Source organism: Acanthochromis polyacanthus, chromosome 15 (genome assembly GCF_021347895.1).
Source record: "Acanthochromis polyacanthus isolate Apoly-LR-REF ecotype Palm Island chromosome 15, KAUST_Apoly_ChrSc, whole genome shotgun sequence".
Classification (NCBI taxonomy): Eukaryota; Metazoa; Chordata; class Actinopteri; family Pomacentridae; genus Acanthochromis; species Acanthochromis polyacanthus.
Genome location: NC_067127.1, coordinates 34652756 through 34669987, shown reverse-complemented (window position 1 = coordinate 34669987; position 17232 = coordinate 34652756). Strand labels below are relative to the sequence as shown.

Sequence of the window (17232 nt, the reverse complement as noted above, 5' to 3'; positions counted from 1 at the left end):
TCCATGTCCTGATGTTAATTGTTACATGACAAGCTGTCCTGGAGTCCATGTACTGGAGGGACTGAAATATTGATATTTTTAATGTCCTACTTTTATTAAAGATATCAATATTTCAGACCCTCCAGGAATTCGCGATGTTGCGATCGCATGAATTCACATGAAATCAACCAATCTCCGCGAATTTTGCGCGGCCTTGCAATTTTGTCCAATCACCGCAACTTTCCCGCAATTTTGGCCCGCCTCCCATAAGTTCCACCAATCATAGCAGCTCCCAGCGCAAACCTAATGCACGTACGTCCCCGAATTCACTTCCTGTTTATGGTTTGAAGTGCGATACTAATGTCTCTCATTTACCAACAAAAATTACTGCTGAAGACCGTGATAAACAATTAATTCAGTGATGTTCTTCACCAAAGCGGAGCTAAACTACTTTACACCCGTGCAATACTGTGGTGGAATGCAAAAAAAGAAAAAATCATTGATTGATACACACTTCTTGTTAAAACACGAAACATATTAGAGCGGACAACAGACCAGACAAATCACCATGATGGAAACTGTTGCATCCAGATCCGTTAGATCACTGAAAGAATGAAGGTAGATTAGATGAATTATTCCACCAAAGAACATGGCGGAGTTATGTGACGATCGGTGTGTGTGAATCATTCCTCTGTTATTGTCACTCAAAAGTAGACTCAGGGATTTAAATGAAGTTATCAGGGTCGGTCAGAAATGACACAAGGACCAAATGATTAGACTTTGGCAGTGATACGGCTAAAAGTTTGGATCCTCGGATTCAGGCCCGGCCCTAGACCATCAGGTGCCCTAGGTTGAAATGTTCAATGACGCCCCCCGTCCCTCTCTTAATAGATGGGTTAACACATCTCAACACATTTAAAATTTCTTGTCTTTTTTCTTTATTTCTTACAATATTATTATTTTAAACAATATGTACAATTACACACACACAAACACAAACACACACACACAATATAACACAAGTCTACTGCAAAAGTCCTCCTGGCAGGGGAAAAAGTTGTGCAAAACCAACAACTATGATAAATGCAAAAAAAAAACAAAAAGAAAACACAGTGCAAACATCGTAATGACGATTTGAAATATAATAAAATAAATAATTCACATCCAAGTCAAGTGCAAATGTTCTCCTGGCAGGGGGAAAAGTTGAGCAAATCCAACAACTATGTAAAACAATGCTTTACAAATAAAACTGTTGCAACAAAATTTGTTCAAGGAGATTTCTCTGTTCAAACATAGTTATTCAATAGTCCTACTTCTTGTCATCAAAAAGGATATACAAAATGAAGCAAAGTGATCCAAAACTATAAAATAGCACTCCCATTTTCTCCAGTGTTCATGTTTAAAACTTCACACGTCTCGACTTACGAGCTGCAAAGGCATCTATAGTTTTATCATATGAAATCTGTCTGGATATGTCCCAATTAATGCTCATAATTGCAAGTCCATTAAGGCGCTCTTGTGACATTGTAGACCTCAAATAATTTTTAATCAGCTTAAGCTTGGAGAAGCTTCTCTCTGCAGATGCCACAGTCACAGGAGTAGTGACACCAATTCTCAATGCCACCCACATGTTTGGGTACACCTCTTTCCGGTCTTTCTCCTCTAGAAAAACTAGAAGATCCAAAGCAGTCATCTTTTGTTTTGGCCATTGTGGAAAAGACTGCATTTGCACAATCAGTTCCTCAGCATTCAAGTCTGCTTGATCTCCAGATGTGAGACTTTTACACAAGTCTTTGGCCTGCTTTTCAAGCTCACCAGCTGGCATACCAGGGAAGTTGGTGAGAATGGGTTAGGGTTCTCCTTTCAGAATTTATTAGTGCAAGTTCAACATTATCTATTGTTTGGCCCTTTTTAATCCGAGACTCCAGTTCTTTCCATGATCCCATGTTCTTTGTATGTTCAGGACTGTTCTCATGTGTTTTGAGTATGTCACTGCAGTTTTTCCAGTCATTAACACCATCACTGCTTAGTTTAAATATTTTCTGGGAGGAGAGCTTGCAACAGAAATAGTACAAACGATCATTCTTTTTGGAATACATCAGCCACGTTCTTTTGATTTTCTCCCCATTCACTAACCGTCTATATAATTAGTGGTGATGGCAACTTCTTCCATCTTGTTTTTTTGGGAATGTGAAGTCTGATTTTATCACATAAGGCCCTTGACTGAGTAACTCGGTCCTCTCTGGATTAGACAGGTGAAGGGGCCAATCAGCTGGATCAATGGGGACTGCTGTGACAGACTCACATACACCTGTTGATGTTGATGATGTGTCTTCAGGCTGGTGGATTGAAACATGTAGTCTGCTGGTGGTGCTGGGTCCTTCTTCTGAAAGAGAATCAAACATACACAACAAATCATTTAGGCATCTATAGAGGCATTAATACAATGGTTTTACTTCAATCAGAAGACAAAAGTTTTCAGATTTTCTATTTTTAGTTTTAACTTTTACAACACAAAATCTAGTACTGTAGTACTCACCAGGATTTACATCTTGAAGCTGTTTCTCAGTTGCTGCTGTGTTGCTGCTTTCTGTTTGACTTGAAGCTGCTGTGTAAAACACAAAAAACATCCACCTTTAAGAATGGCATCTGAATTGTGCCTTTTGTGTTTTTTTTGTTTGTTTTGTTTTGTTCCAACTTCTGAGTGATTATTCATATAAATATATCAAAAAGTAGTATTGTATGGATTTGCTTCTGTTTACAGAATATTTGAACATTGTTAACAAAATGACTACTACTGTAACACTTACCTGGATCTACATTTTGAAGCTGTGTCTCGCTTGCTGCTGCTTGCTGCTTGATGAGCAGCTGCTGTGTAAAACACAAAATCAATCAGTTTGTGGTCTTTATTTATAGCTTGACACTGATAAAAATATTATTTAGTCTGTATAATAATTATTACATCCAATAATTGTCATATGAAGTATTAGCACTCCAGACATAATCCTTTATTGAATAAACTTACAGTCTTCACTATCACTGAGAACCTCAGGTGCAGAAGACAGAGAGACTGAGGCTTCCTCTGTAGCAGCATCTACAGGTGCCTGTCGTGGCTGCAAATATTTTCTCACTGCATCTGGACAAATACAAATAAAAACTATACATTAAGTTGTAGCAGTACATTGCAGTACCTTTACAATAAGCGTACCATTGCATGTATATTTTGCATTGTGATGTACTAAACTTTGCTTTGCATGTTATTTAGTTATTAAGGTAATTACATGAACTTAAGTTAAACTTCTGACATGCATTCATATTCCATAATATACAGGTAGCGTTACTTGATATGTTAAAGTTTATTGATACAGTCGCTGCATTTACTTAGCTAGCGTTAGCCAACTAGATGCCGTGTCCGAATAAAAAGTCAAAAAGCATGCTATATCTTAAATGCATGCCTCTACTTTGGGCCCATTTTTCCTCCTCTTCTTTTTGCGCTTTCTGAAAGCAGCACCTGACGGCTTGGGATGCCTTTTCATAATAAAAATTTGTTGACAATGTCAATTGAACCACAACGACGACCATTTGTCTCCAATAAAACGTCTGAGATGCGCTACCCATGACGCCCCACTTACCTTGCAATGTAAACAGCAGCAGCAGCCGCCGGTCAGGTAAGGAAGAGGTGATGAGGGGGTGCCAGGAGGTCATTATCACAGAGTTTTGCAAATATATATAAATACATATATATTTACATTTCACATTATTTGTTTATCATTTACGAGAAAACACATGGCATATTAAATAAGCGTAAATAACGAGCGTTTTTTTAACAGCAACTTGGCCTCCCCATAGACATTAATGTCTATGCGCACCCCCTCCAGCAGATGGCGCCCAAGGTGATTGTCTGGTTCGCAAACACTGGGATGTGAAGAACAACAGCACTCCAAATGAATACACGCAGGCCGGCGAGTGTCGGAGATTGACGGCTGGGACGCATATTTTGACAGACAAAAAAATTAAGACGTTTTATTTTAATGTTACAAGATCACCATAATCTTCAAACTTAGAATTAAATTTTAAAAACTAACAAAATAAAATAAAAGAAATTTTAATTAAATATGCTGCTGATTATTTATTTTCCAAAGCTACAGGAAGCCACAACAGAGGGATGAAAGAGCCACATGCGGCTCGGAGCCGCGGGTTGCCGACCCCTTGGCTAGGGCATTTATTTTGTGCCATAGAGCGACTGGTGTCCCCGGTTGGTGCACTGGTCCTGGCTGAAACCGGGACCAGGGTCCAATTTCGTATTGTTTCATGTGCAAATATGGAATGATATGACAATAAAGAACCTTTTGACTTTGACCTTGACCTTTGAGTTTGTGTGTGTGCGTGTCACCCACTCCTGGCTGCATTGTGGTAGGTGTCCTCTCTCGTACCGTGTTATTGTGTATGCTGTCACCTGGCTAACCCTCCTGCAGTTGTAGGAAATGTGGCGAGCTTCTTGGACTCTCATCCTCCCTCTGCTCAAGTGTGTGTGCGCTTGCTGCAACTGATCATTTTTCTTTTGTTTCTTTTAGTTTGGCCCGAGTGTGGATGGTGTTTATCTGTTTTAATCTTATTTTCAGATTATAAAAAATTGTTTTAAATCTGACAATGTGCCCCGTCTGAAGAAACCAAGACACAATAAAATCATTTTTTGTTTGTTTGTTTGTTTATTTTTTTTAATACAAGTTTCTTTGTTGTTCTGTTGTTGTTGTTCAGTGCATTGTGTGTTTCCACCCAGGACATAGTGTAATATGACAAAGAAGATCACATACGTGAGACAGAGGTGTGTGTGCATCTGTGACACCCAATCCTATAAAGAACCTATTGTATGTTTGATTTTGATCCAGTCATTTAAAAAAAAAACTACAGGGTGGCAGTGACATCAATTCAACAACAGCAGGTGTGGTAAAGTCCTGAGAATAATACAACACTGTTTGAAACAACATTCTCAGTTTGAAGAATTTCAGTCCCTAACAAGCCGACACATCAGTGACTGTGAGACAAGTCCCTCCCCCAGAAAATATATTTTTAATCTCAAGGGACGTCCTGGTAAATTATAGGTTCAATCAATAAATCAATAACTAAATAAATTGCCACACCTAGTGGTGCAGCAATAACGTCTGCATAATTAATATCATTCCTTTATGCACAAGTCACAAAGCTTTCTTCATGTCAAAACTATGTCTAACGTACAACATGATCAGTGGTTTTACATCAAGGAAAATCTGATGTATTCCTTTTATGTTGGCTTCACTGATATCAGCCCAGTTACTTTATATAATGATATTTAACAAACAAGATGGGAACAGTGAACTCTAGTAATATCAAAATTTGCATTGAGCAGCGGCACAAAATAAATAACCACAGATATTTTCACTGATAAATTTATGGTTTGAGATTAGTGACACAGTGTGATAAACTGAAATGTCTGCAGGATACAACTGTCAGGTTCTGGACTTTCAACACATTGTAATAAGTTATTATAAATATAAGTTATAGTAGTAGATTAGTTTTTCCCATTGTTATTCTGGATGTTTCTACAGTTCAATAGACCCCAAAGGATCTGGTTGGTATCAGTTTTGTTTTCAGAAATTTTGTGCTTCTTTGCATTTTGTTTTCCATTGTTTTATAATGTTTAACACTCCCTCTGATCCACAGAGCAACTATATTCTAATAAAGTATGGTGAAATATTAACCAGTGAGTGTATATTATGAATACATTCAGTTACAAAGAGAGTTAGTAAATGTTGCTATATGAACTACGCTACCAGCTGTCTGTTGTCCTGTGTATAACTTGATGTTGGCTGGTTGTGGCTGTAGTAATGGCTGTACGTCAGATTATAACAGTGACACAAAGTTTTTAAGCCTTTACAGTAATTACAGCAGCAACTATAGATAGAATTTATTATTATCATTATTATTATTATTATTTTGGCAGCAGTCAGTTGCTGCTGCTTTCATACAATCATGTTGTCCAAGCTTCAGTCTTTAGGAATCAGGAGCGAATGCAGAAGAATGAATGAAAGTGTAGCTTCTGAAGATCCTAAACCGATAGTGTACGGGACTGGATCACACACACGAACTGACTGGACACATTAACTGTTGATATAGTTCTGCAGAGAATTAAAAAGTATTGCAAACCAAAGTGTTCCCAACACAAAATTTAGCTTTCATATTGTGATGTGAAGACACATGAACAAAATAAACAAGGAGAGAAAATATAGAACTATGAACTGGACAAATGTCTGAACAACTAGTTAAATCTGTCTCAGAGGGGAAGAAGGAAATGAAGCATCAACAACACACAGAGAGAAATCATTGTCAATTTGAATTTAGAAATGAGGAATGTTTTTGTTTTAATCCACAGTCATGCACAAACAAATGTTGATGAACTGAAAAGAGGGTGTTTTAAGGTGTGTTTACATGATGACGTAATTTGACAAAAGAGGAGAACAGTCACACTGTAAAAGTATGAACACACCCAGTCCTGGAGGTCACCTGTACACTATATAAATGTAATGGTGCTCACAAGAGCAGTACCACAATCTAGGAGGACGAATCAGCTGTTCTAACCTGATCATCATCATGAAGCTCATCCTTTCTCTGACTCTCATCTGGACTCTCTGCAGTACAGGTAACTCCACTTCTTCTTACTTTTCACTTTCTACAGCGAAAAGAGAATCACAATTAAAGCTTTAAAGGACTTTTTCATTTTGAAACAATTCATCTTCAGAAAAAACAGCAAAGTGAATAATATTACGTTTGATGCACTGATTAATGGGACATGACATAATATCTTTTTAAAGTTCAAAACATAGAGGTTACAGATCCCCTGAGAGCAGATTGATTTGTTACAGTACATCTGTACAACAAGTCTTAGAGAGAACTATGAAACTGATGAATAATATGTAAATAACAGAAATGTACTAATGTAAATTAAACACCTTAACCCACTGCAATCTTGTCATATTAAAATCCTGACAAGAATTTTCACTCTTCAAACTGTTTAACCTCATACATTTGATTTTAGATTAAAAGTGTCGCCAACTTTTCACTGACTGTTTTTGTCCCCTGTCGCAGCTGGAGCCCTTCAGTGTCAAAACTGCACAGATTCAACGTGTTCAACCACAGTATCGGTAACATGTCCCACAGGGATGATGTGTGTAACAGCTTCCATTCAAGGTATAGTCTTTTCTTCACATCATCTGCTACTTTTCACTGAAATAAATGTACTGTTTAATGATGTGTGCTTTCCATCAACATTAACACACTTGACTTTGACTCCGTAGCCACTTTAAATGGAAACCAACAAAATCAAATCTTCAAGTCATGTGCGTTACCCTCCCTGTGTCCATCCACCGGCCCTCAGACATTCTCAGCTAACTTGCTTCCTGCAAGTGTACTTGCATCTGCTGAGTGCTGCAACACAGATGACTGCAACGCACCAACTCAGCCTGGTAAATACAAAGATAAGCTGCTTATTGAGGACAAGAAAACATAAGATTTATAAGAAGCAACAATCTGATATATTTTCTCATTAAGATGTTGAAACATTGTACTGTATGTTTCAAAGGCAAATGATGTTCATTTCTTTTTCAGCCCCAGTTCTTCAGTCAAATAATGGACAACTGTGTCCCTGTAGCCCCCCATCCTCTCAATGCAGCGTTCCATGCAGGGGAGCTGAGGACACATGCTTTGAAGCTGATGGTGAGACTTCATATTTTGTATTTTAACAAATACCATCACATAATCTGTTGTGCCACTCTAAATTACTTGAAACTAATTTCTAGACCTTTACTCTTATTCATGTATATTCACCTCAACAAACTGCAAATCTGTGCGAGAGACTGTTTTAATGACAGACAGGAGTTGTTGCTTTATCAATTTACCAGCCATGTTTTTGAGTAAATTGTTTGTTCATAGAAAACTGAAGAGATGAATAATTCCAAGAAGTGAGCAAAAAAGCATCATATTTAAGCCATTTTTTAAGTTGTCAACAGACTTATATTAGAGAGATTCCAGAGAAAAGAATTTCTATATTAAAACACAGATTTTTCATCCACAGTGACAAATGGGATCTTGGGATCGCCAGTGTTTGGCTGTGCATCTGCAAACCTCTGTACTGCTGCCACAACTCAGGGAAGTCTGCCATTCTTGGAAACTACTGCTGGTACCATAACAAGTGGACCAACTTGCTCTCCTATACAAACCACCACTGCCCCAACCACTGCTGCACCAACAACAGCTGCACAAACCACAGCTGCACCAACCACTGCTGCACCAACCACAGCTGCACCAACCACAGCTGCACCAACAACAGCTGCACCAACCACAGCTGCTCCAACCACAGCTGCACCAACAACAGCTGCTCCAACCACAGCTGCACCAACAACAGCTGCACCAACCACTGCTTCACCAACAACAGCCGCACGAACCACAGCTGCACCAACCACTGCTGCACCAACCACAGCTGCACCAACAACAGCTGCTCCAACCACAGCTGCACCAACAACAGCTGCACCAACCACAGCTGCACCAACAACAGCTGCACCAACCACAGCTGCTCCAACCACAGCTGCACCAACAACAGCTGCACCAACCACTGCTTCACCAACAACAGCCGCACCAACAACAGCTGCACCAACCAGTGCTGCACCAACCACAGCTGCACCAACCACTGCTGCTCCAACAACAGCTGCACCAACCACTGCTTCACCAACAACAGCCGCACCAACAACAGCTGCACCAACCACTGCTGCACCAACAACAGCTGCACAAACCACAGCTGCACCAACCACTGCTGCACCAACCACTGCTGCACCAACCACTGCTGCACCAACCACAGCTGCACCAACAACAGCTGCACCAACCACAGCTGCTCCAACCACAGCTGCACCAACAACAGCTGCTCCAACCACAGCTGCACCAACAACAGCTGCACCAACCACTGCTTCACCAACAACAGCCGCACCAACCACTGCTGCACCAACCACTGCTGCACCAACAACAGCTGCTCCAACCACAGCTGCACCAACAACAGCTGCACCAACCACAGCTGCACCAACCACAGCTGCACCAACAACAGCTGCTCCAACCACAGCTGCTCCAACCACAGCTGCACCAACAACAGCTGCACCAACCACAGCTGCACCAACAACAGCTGCACCAACCACTGCTTCACCAACAACAGTCGCACCAACAACAGCTGCACCAACCACTGCTGCACCAACCACAGCTGCACCAACCACTGCTGCTCCAACAACAGCTGCACCAACCACTGCTTCACCAACAACAGCCGCACCAACAACAGCTGCACCAACCACTGCTGCACCAACCACAGCTGCACCAACAACAGCTGCTCCAACCACAGCTGCACCAACAACAGCTGCACCAACCACTGCTGCACCAACCACTGCTGCACCAACCACAGCTGCACCAACAACAGCTGCACCAACCACAGCTTCACCAACAACAGCTGCACCAACAACAGCTGCACCAACCACAGCTGCACCAACCACTGCTGCACCAACCACTGCTGCACCAACAACAGCTGCTCCAACCACAACTGCACCAACATCAGCTGCACCAACCACAGCGGCACCAACAACAGCTGCACCAACCACTGCTGCACCAACAACAGCTGCTCCAACCACAGCTGCACCAACCACTGCTGCACCAACCACTGCTGCTCCAACCACAGCTGCACCAACCACAGTGGCACCAACAACAGCCGCACCAACCACTGCTGCACCAACCACTGCTGCACCAACCACTGCTGCACCAACAACAGCTTCACCAACAACAGCTGCACGAACAAAAGCCGCACCAACCACTGCTGCACCAACCACTGCTGCACCAACAACAGCTTCACCAACAACAGCTGCTCCAACCACAGCTGCACCAACAACAGCTGCTCCAACCACAGCTGCACCAACCACAGCTGCATCAACCACTGCTGCACCAACCACTGCTGCTCCAACAACAGCTGCACCAACCACAGCTGCACCAACCACTGCTGCACCAACAACAGCTGCACCAACCACAGCTTCACCAACAACAGCTGCACCAACCACTGCTGCACCAACAACAGCTGCACCAACCACAGCTTCACCAACCACTGCTGCACCAACCACAGCTGCACCAACAACAGCTGCACCAACCACTGCTGCACCAACAACAGCTGCTCCAACCACAGCTGCACCAACCACTGCTGCATCAACCGCTGCTGCACCAACCACTGCTGCTCCAACAACAGCTGCACCAACCACAGCTGCACCAACCACTGCTGCACCAACAACAGCTGCACCAACCACAGCTTCACCAACAACAGCTGCACCAACCACTGCTGCACCAACCACAGCTGCACCAACCACTGCTGCTCCAACCACAGCTGCACCAACCACTGCTGCACCAACCACTGCTGCACCAACAACAGCTGCACCAACAACAGCTTCACCAACAACAGCCGCACCAACCACAGCTGCACCAACCACTGCTGCACCAACCACAGCTGCACCAACCACTGCTGCTCCAACCACAGCTGCACCAACAACAGCTGCACCAACAACAGCCGCACCAACCACTACTGCACCAACCACAGCTGCACCAACAACAGCTGCACCAACAACAGCCGCACCAACCACTGCTGCACCAACCACTGCTGCACCAATCACAGCTGCACCAACCACAGCTGCACCAACCACAGCTGCACCAACAACAGCTGCACCAACCACAGCTTCACCAACAACAGCTGCACCAACAACAGCTGCACCAACCACAGCTGCTCCAACCACAGCTGCACCAACCACTGCTGCACCAACAACGGCTTCACCAACAACAGCTGCACCAACAACAGCTGCTCCAACCACAGCTGCACCAACAACAGCTGCACCAATCACAGCTGCACCAACCACAGCTGCACCAACCACAGCTGCACCAACAACAGCTGCACCAACCACAGCTTCACCAACAACAGCTGCACCAACCACTGCTGCACCAACCACAGCTGCACCAACAACAGCTGCTCCAACCACAGCTCCACCAACAACAGCTGCACCAACAACAGCTGCTCCAACCACAGCTGCACCAACAACAGCTGCACCAACAACAGCTGCACCAACCACAGCGGCACCAACAACAGCTGCACCAACCACTGCTGCACCAACCACTGCTGCACCAACAACAGCCGCACCAACCACTGCTGCACCAACCACTGCTGCTCCAACCACAGCTGCACCAACAACAGCTGCACCAACCACAGCGGCACCAGCAACAGCTGCACCAACAACAGCTGCACCAACCACTGCTGCACCAACCACTGCTGCACCAACCACTGCTGCTCCAACCACAGCTGCACCAACCACAGCGGCACCAACAACAGCTGCACCAACCACAGCTTCACCAACAACAGCTGCACCAACCACTGCTGCACCAACCACAGCTTCACCAACAACAGCTGCACCAACCACTGCTTCACCAACAACAGCTGCATCAACAACAGCTTCACCAACAACAGCTGCTCCAACCACAGCTTCACCAACCACAGTGGCACCAACAACAGCTGCACCAACAACAGCCGCACCAACCACTGCTGCACCAACCACTGCTGCACCAACAACAGCTTCACCAACAACAGCTGCACCAACAACAGCCGCACCAACCACTGCTGCACCAACCACTGCTGCACCAATCACAGCTGCTCCAACCACAGCTGCACCAACAACAGCTGCACCAACCACAGCTGCACCAACAACAGCTGCACCAACCACTGCTTCACCAACAACAGTCGCACCAACAACAGCTGCACCAACCACTGCTGCACCAACCACAGCTGCACCAACCACTGCTGCTCCAACAACAGCTGCACCAACCACTGCTTCACCAACAACAGCCGCACCAACAACAGCTGCACCAACCACTGCTGCACCAACCACAGCTGCACCAACAACAGCTGCTCCAACCACAGCTGCACCAACAACAGCTGCACCAACCACTGCTGCACCAACCACTGCTGCACCAACCACAGCTGCACCAACAACAGCTGCACCAACCACAGCTTCACCAACAACAGCTGCACCAACAACAGCTGCACCAACCACAGCTGCACCAACCACTGCTGCACCAACCACTGCTGCACCAACAACAGCTGCTCCAACCACAACTGCACCAACATCAGCTGCACCAACCACAGCGGCACCAACAACAGCTGCACCAACCACTGCTGCACCAACAACAGCTGCTCCAACCACAGCTGCACCAACCACTGCTGCACCAACCACTGCTGCTCCAACCACAGCTGCACCAACCACAGTGGCACCAACAACAGCCGCACCAACCACTGCTGCACCAACCACTGCTGCACCAACCACTGCTGCACCAACAACAGCTTCACCAACAACAGCTGCACGAACAAAAGCCGCACCAACCACTGCTGCACCAACCACTGCTGCACCAACAACAGCTTCACCAACAACAGCTGCTCCAACCACAGCTGCACCAACAACAGCTGCTCCAACCACAGCTGCACCAACCACAGCTGCATCAACCACTGCTGCACCAACCACTGCTGCTCCAACAACAGCTGCACCAACCACAGCTGCACCAACCACTGCTGCACCAACAACAGCTGCACCAACCACAGCTTCACCAACAACAGCTGCACCAACCACTGCTGCACCAACAACAGCTGCACCAACCACAGCTTCACCAACCACTGCTGCACCAACCACAGCTGCACCAACAACAGCTGCACCAACCACTGCTGCACCAACAACAGCTGCTCCAACCACAGCTGCACCAACCACTGCTGCATCAACCGCTGCTGCACCAACCACTGCTGCTCCAACAACAGCTGCACCAACCACAGCTGCACCAACCACTGCTGCACCAACAACAGCTGCACCAACCACAGCTTCACCAACAACAGCTGCACCAACCACTGCTGCACCAACCACAGCTGCACCAACCACTGCTGCTCCAACCACAGCTGCACCAACCACTGCTGCACCAACCACTGCTGCACCAACAACAGCTGCACCAACAACAGCTTCACCAACAACAGCCGCACCAACCACAGCTGCACCAACCACTGCTGCACCAACCACAGCTGCACCAACCACTGCTGCTCCAACCACAGCTGCACCAACAACAGCTGCACCAACAACAGCCGCACCAACCACTACTGCACCAACCACAGCTGCACCAACAACAGCTGCACCAACAACAGCCGCACCAACCACTGCTGCACCAACCACTGCTGCACCAATCACAGCTGCACCAACCACAGCTGCACCAACCACAGCTGCACCAACAACAGCTGCACCAACCACAGCTTCACCAACAACAGCTGCACCAACAACAGCTGCACCAACCACAGCTGCTCCAACCACAGCTGCACCAACCACTGCTGCACCAACAACGGCTTCACCAACAACAGCTGCACCAACAACAGCTGCTCCAACCACAGCTGCACCAACAACAGCTGCACCAATCACAGCTGCACCAACCACAGCTGCACCAACCACAGCTGCACCAACAACAGCTGCACCAACCACAGCTTCACCAACAACAGCTGCACCAACCACTGCTGCACCAACCACAGCTGCACCAACAACAGCTGCTCCAACCACAGCTCCACCAACAACAGCTGCACCAACAACAGCTGCTCCAACCACAGCTGCACCAACAACAGCTGCACCAACAACAGCTGCACCAACCACAGCGGCACCAACAACAGCTGCACCAACCACTGCTGCACCAACCACTGCTGCACCAACAACAGCCGCACCAACCACTGCTGCACCAACCACTGCTGCTCCAACCACAGCTGCACCAACAACAGCTGCACCAACCACAGCGGCACCAGCAACAGCTGCACCAACAACAGCTGCACCAACCACTGCTGCACCAACCACTGCTGCACCAACCACTGCTGCTCCAACCACAGCTGCACCAACCACAGCGGCACCAACAACAGCTGCACCAACCACAGCTTCACCAACAACAGCTGCACCAACCACTGCTGCACCAACCACAGCTTCACCAACAACAGCTGCACCAACCACTGCTTCACCAACAACAGCTGCATCAACAACAGCTTCACCAACAACAGCTGCTCCAACCACAGCTTCACCAACCACAGTGGCACCAACAACAGCTGCACCAACAACAGCCGCACCAACCACTGCTGCACCAACCACTGCTGCACCAACAACAGCTTCACCAACAACAGCTGCACCAACAACAGCCGCACCAACCACTGCTGCACCAACCACTGCTGCACCAATCACAGCTGCACCAACCACAGCTGCACCAACCACAGCTGCACCAACAACAGCTGCACCAACCACAGCTTCACCAACAACAGCTGCACCAACAACAGCTGCACCAACCACAGCAGCTCCAACCACAGCTGCACCAACCACAGTGGCACCAACAACAGCTTCACCAACAACAGCTGCACCAACCACAGCTGCACCAACAACAGCTGCACCAATCACAGCTGCACCAACAACAGCTGCACCAACCACAGCTGCACCAACAACAGCTGCACCAACCACAGCTTCACCAACAACAGCTGCACCAACAACAGCTGCACCAACCACAGCAGCTCCAACCACAGCTGCACCAACCACAGTGGCACCAACAACAGCTTCACCAACAACAGCTGCTCCAACCACAACTGCACCAACAACAGCTGCACCAATCACAGCTGCACCAACAACAGCTGCACCAACCACTGCTGCACCAACCACTGCTGCACCAACCACTGCTGCACCAACCACAGCTGCACCAACCACTGCTGCACCAACCACAGCTGCACCAACCACCACTGCATCAACTACTGCTGCAGCAGTTTCCACAACTACAGCATCTTCCAGTGATGCATGTTGTGTCAAACTGGGTATGATCCATCTGTTTCTTGGACTTCTTATCTTCACAATCTATTAGTACACAGATAAAGCTGCAACAAAGCACCTGTGAAGCAACCAGAAAGATTCATAAAGGATCTTTTGAAACTTGAACTTGAGTTTACTACTCGATGCCATCTCTAGCTTGCAGTTAGAGGCAATGAAGTTCATAATTAAGAGGGAGAGGATGGAATCTGGATGATGCTGAGGTGGGAAAATTAACTGATAATGACAGCGATGTGTGCTAGCTGTAAACACTTCATCAGTGTTTTGCAGAATACTTTGACATCATGGCAATTAATGTGTACCAATGTGACATTATATTTATTGCTATTTATTTCTATTTGTGTGTTTAAATGTATTTATTCATGTGTGTTCTTCATTGTTGTGTTAACATTAAAATTGCTATCTTGATAAATGGGCTAAAGTCATAAAAATAAACATCAAGACATCTGGGTAAATCCACAATACATCTTTGTTGTGCTCATTTTTGATTAAAAGGACATTAGGGGCGCCCTCAGCTGGCTGAATGGGCCACCCATATACAGGGGCTATAGTCCCTGACGCAGCGGTCATGGGTTTGAATCCAGCCATGGTCGTTCACTGCATATCATTCTACACATATTTCCTGTCTCTCTCTCCATTGTCCTATATATAATCAAGGAAAAAAGCACCCCAAAATTTTTAAAACATAGTAGATTAAAATGATCAGTAAATGTCAATATCAACTGACGGGAGACATTTTATTGTGATACATTTTTTAGCAGTGCTTTAGACCTGCCAGTTCATTCCAGTACATGGAATACTGCGGCACTATTTGACACTTTATGTTTTGCACAAAATAATACCGTCTTGAAAATCGTGTCTTTAATGAATTCAACACTCTGAGAGAAAGAAATATTCTGATACTAATGTCTTCACACCTGGAGGATGGCTGGGGGCACAGACAGGTGGCTCCCACGGTTCAGTGTCGCACCGTCCTCAACTGAATGCATTCTGACAGACAGTAGGATCTGACAAGTTATGCAGTACGGCGCCGGTATTTATTAGTGGAGGTGGTGATTGGACGAGCTGCAGGTGTGCTGGTCCCGCAGCTGCTCTCTATCCACACTGATCTCCAACAGGGCGGATGCAGCCAGTGGGGAGAGGGGGGCAGGCAAGGGCCGTAAGAGAGGATGCAGTTCAAGGTGATAACATCACTGAGCAAGCCAATGAACAGACATAGAAACTCAAGTCAACACTTGACATGGTGGCACCAGTTGAACTTAAAAAGATCAAAACAAACTCACAATCTTCCTGGAGAAACAGCGATATAATACAACTGAAGAGAAACCGCAGAATAGCAGAAAGAAAATGGTGGAAAAACAAATTAACAGTTCATTTTCAAATGTTTCAGCAACAGCTGACCATTTATAACAAAGTCACCCGATCTGATTTCTGTTATACTATTGAATAGGCTGAATCCTGATACAATCATCCCACAGAAATGGGCCAGTAGGTCCCTACTGTACCTACTAGTAGGTGCTTCAAATCAATTGTTCACCAAGGTCACCTGAATCACCCCTAAAAGTTTCAGCTCATTTGATGCAAAAATTACTTATTTATGGGGCTTCAATGTCCAAAAATGTGACAATCTGAGCCTGCGCCAGGGGTCACAGGAAAGTCATAGAGACACCAAACCACCACAGTTCAGCTCCAAATATAGCCTAGTGTAACATACTAAAAGATCAGCCCCAGGGTCCCAGTAGAAAAATCTGAGCACGTGTTCATGTTAGGAAAACCCTAACCCTTGTCAGACTCTTCGACCCTGAGAGCCTTCTGCCAGTGGAATTAGACCCTCACCCTCATTTTTTACCCGAACGGGACGAAATCTTAACCATAAGTACTAGGACCCCCGGTGAGTCGGTATATACAATATTAGCCTCCTAGGTCAACAGGGGGACAGATGGTGCCATGTTGAAGTTTGGAAGTGTGCCCCTTTAATGTCCAAAAGGCTATTTAAGGTCAAAATCTCACAGATTCTTTGACCGATTTGGACCAACCTGCACATGCTTGATATTGGGTCCGGAAGTAATACTGGTGTACGTCTTCAGACCACCAGGATATACAACGGCAAAATAGGAGCAAAAAAGACTGCTGTAAACTTGGACATTTAACGCAGGGATCCATAGAGATTAACCCGTTTTTGAAGCAGCTTCAAGCAGACGTTTGACAAACTGTAATTTTCTGCATTTCCATGTTGCCTTTATTGTTCATTCAAAGAGTTTGCTGTTTGGTTGCAGCACAATTTCCTTGCAGTCAT

General features: G+C 45.7%; 1 protein-coding gene across 1 annotated transcript; it reads left to right on the top strand.

Moving 5' to 3' along the window:
* Positions 1 to 6606: 6606 nt before the first annotated feature.
* LOC127537563 (lymphocyte antigen 6B-like) lies at positions 6607 to 15312 on the top strand. The gene is made up of 5 exons (XM_051960157.1): positions 6607 to 6655; positions 7102 to 7203; positions 7311 to 7478; positions 8642 to 8668; positions 14873 to 15312. The coding sequence occupies exons 1-5, from the start codon at positions 6607 to 6609 to the stop codon at positions 14968 to 14970; spliced, it is 444 nt and encodes a 147-aa protein (XP_051816117.1). The 3' UTR covers positions 14971 to 15312.
* Positions 15313 to 17232: the final 1920 nt, after the last annotated feature.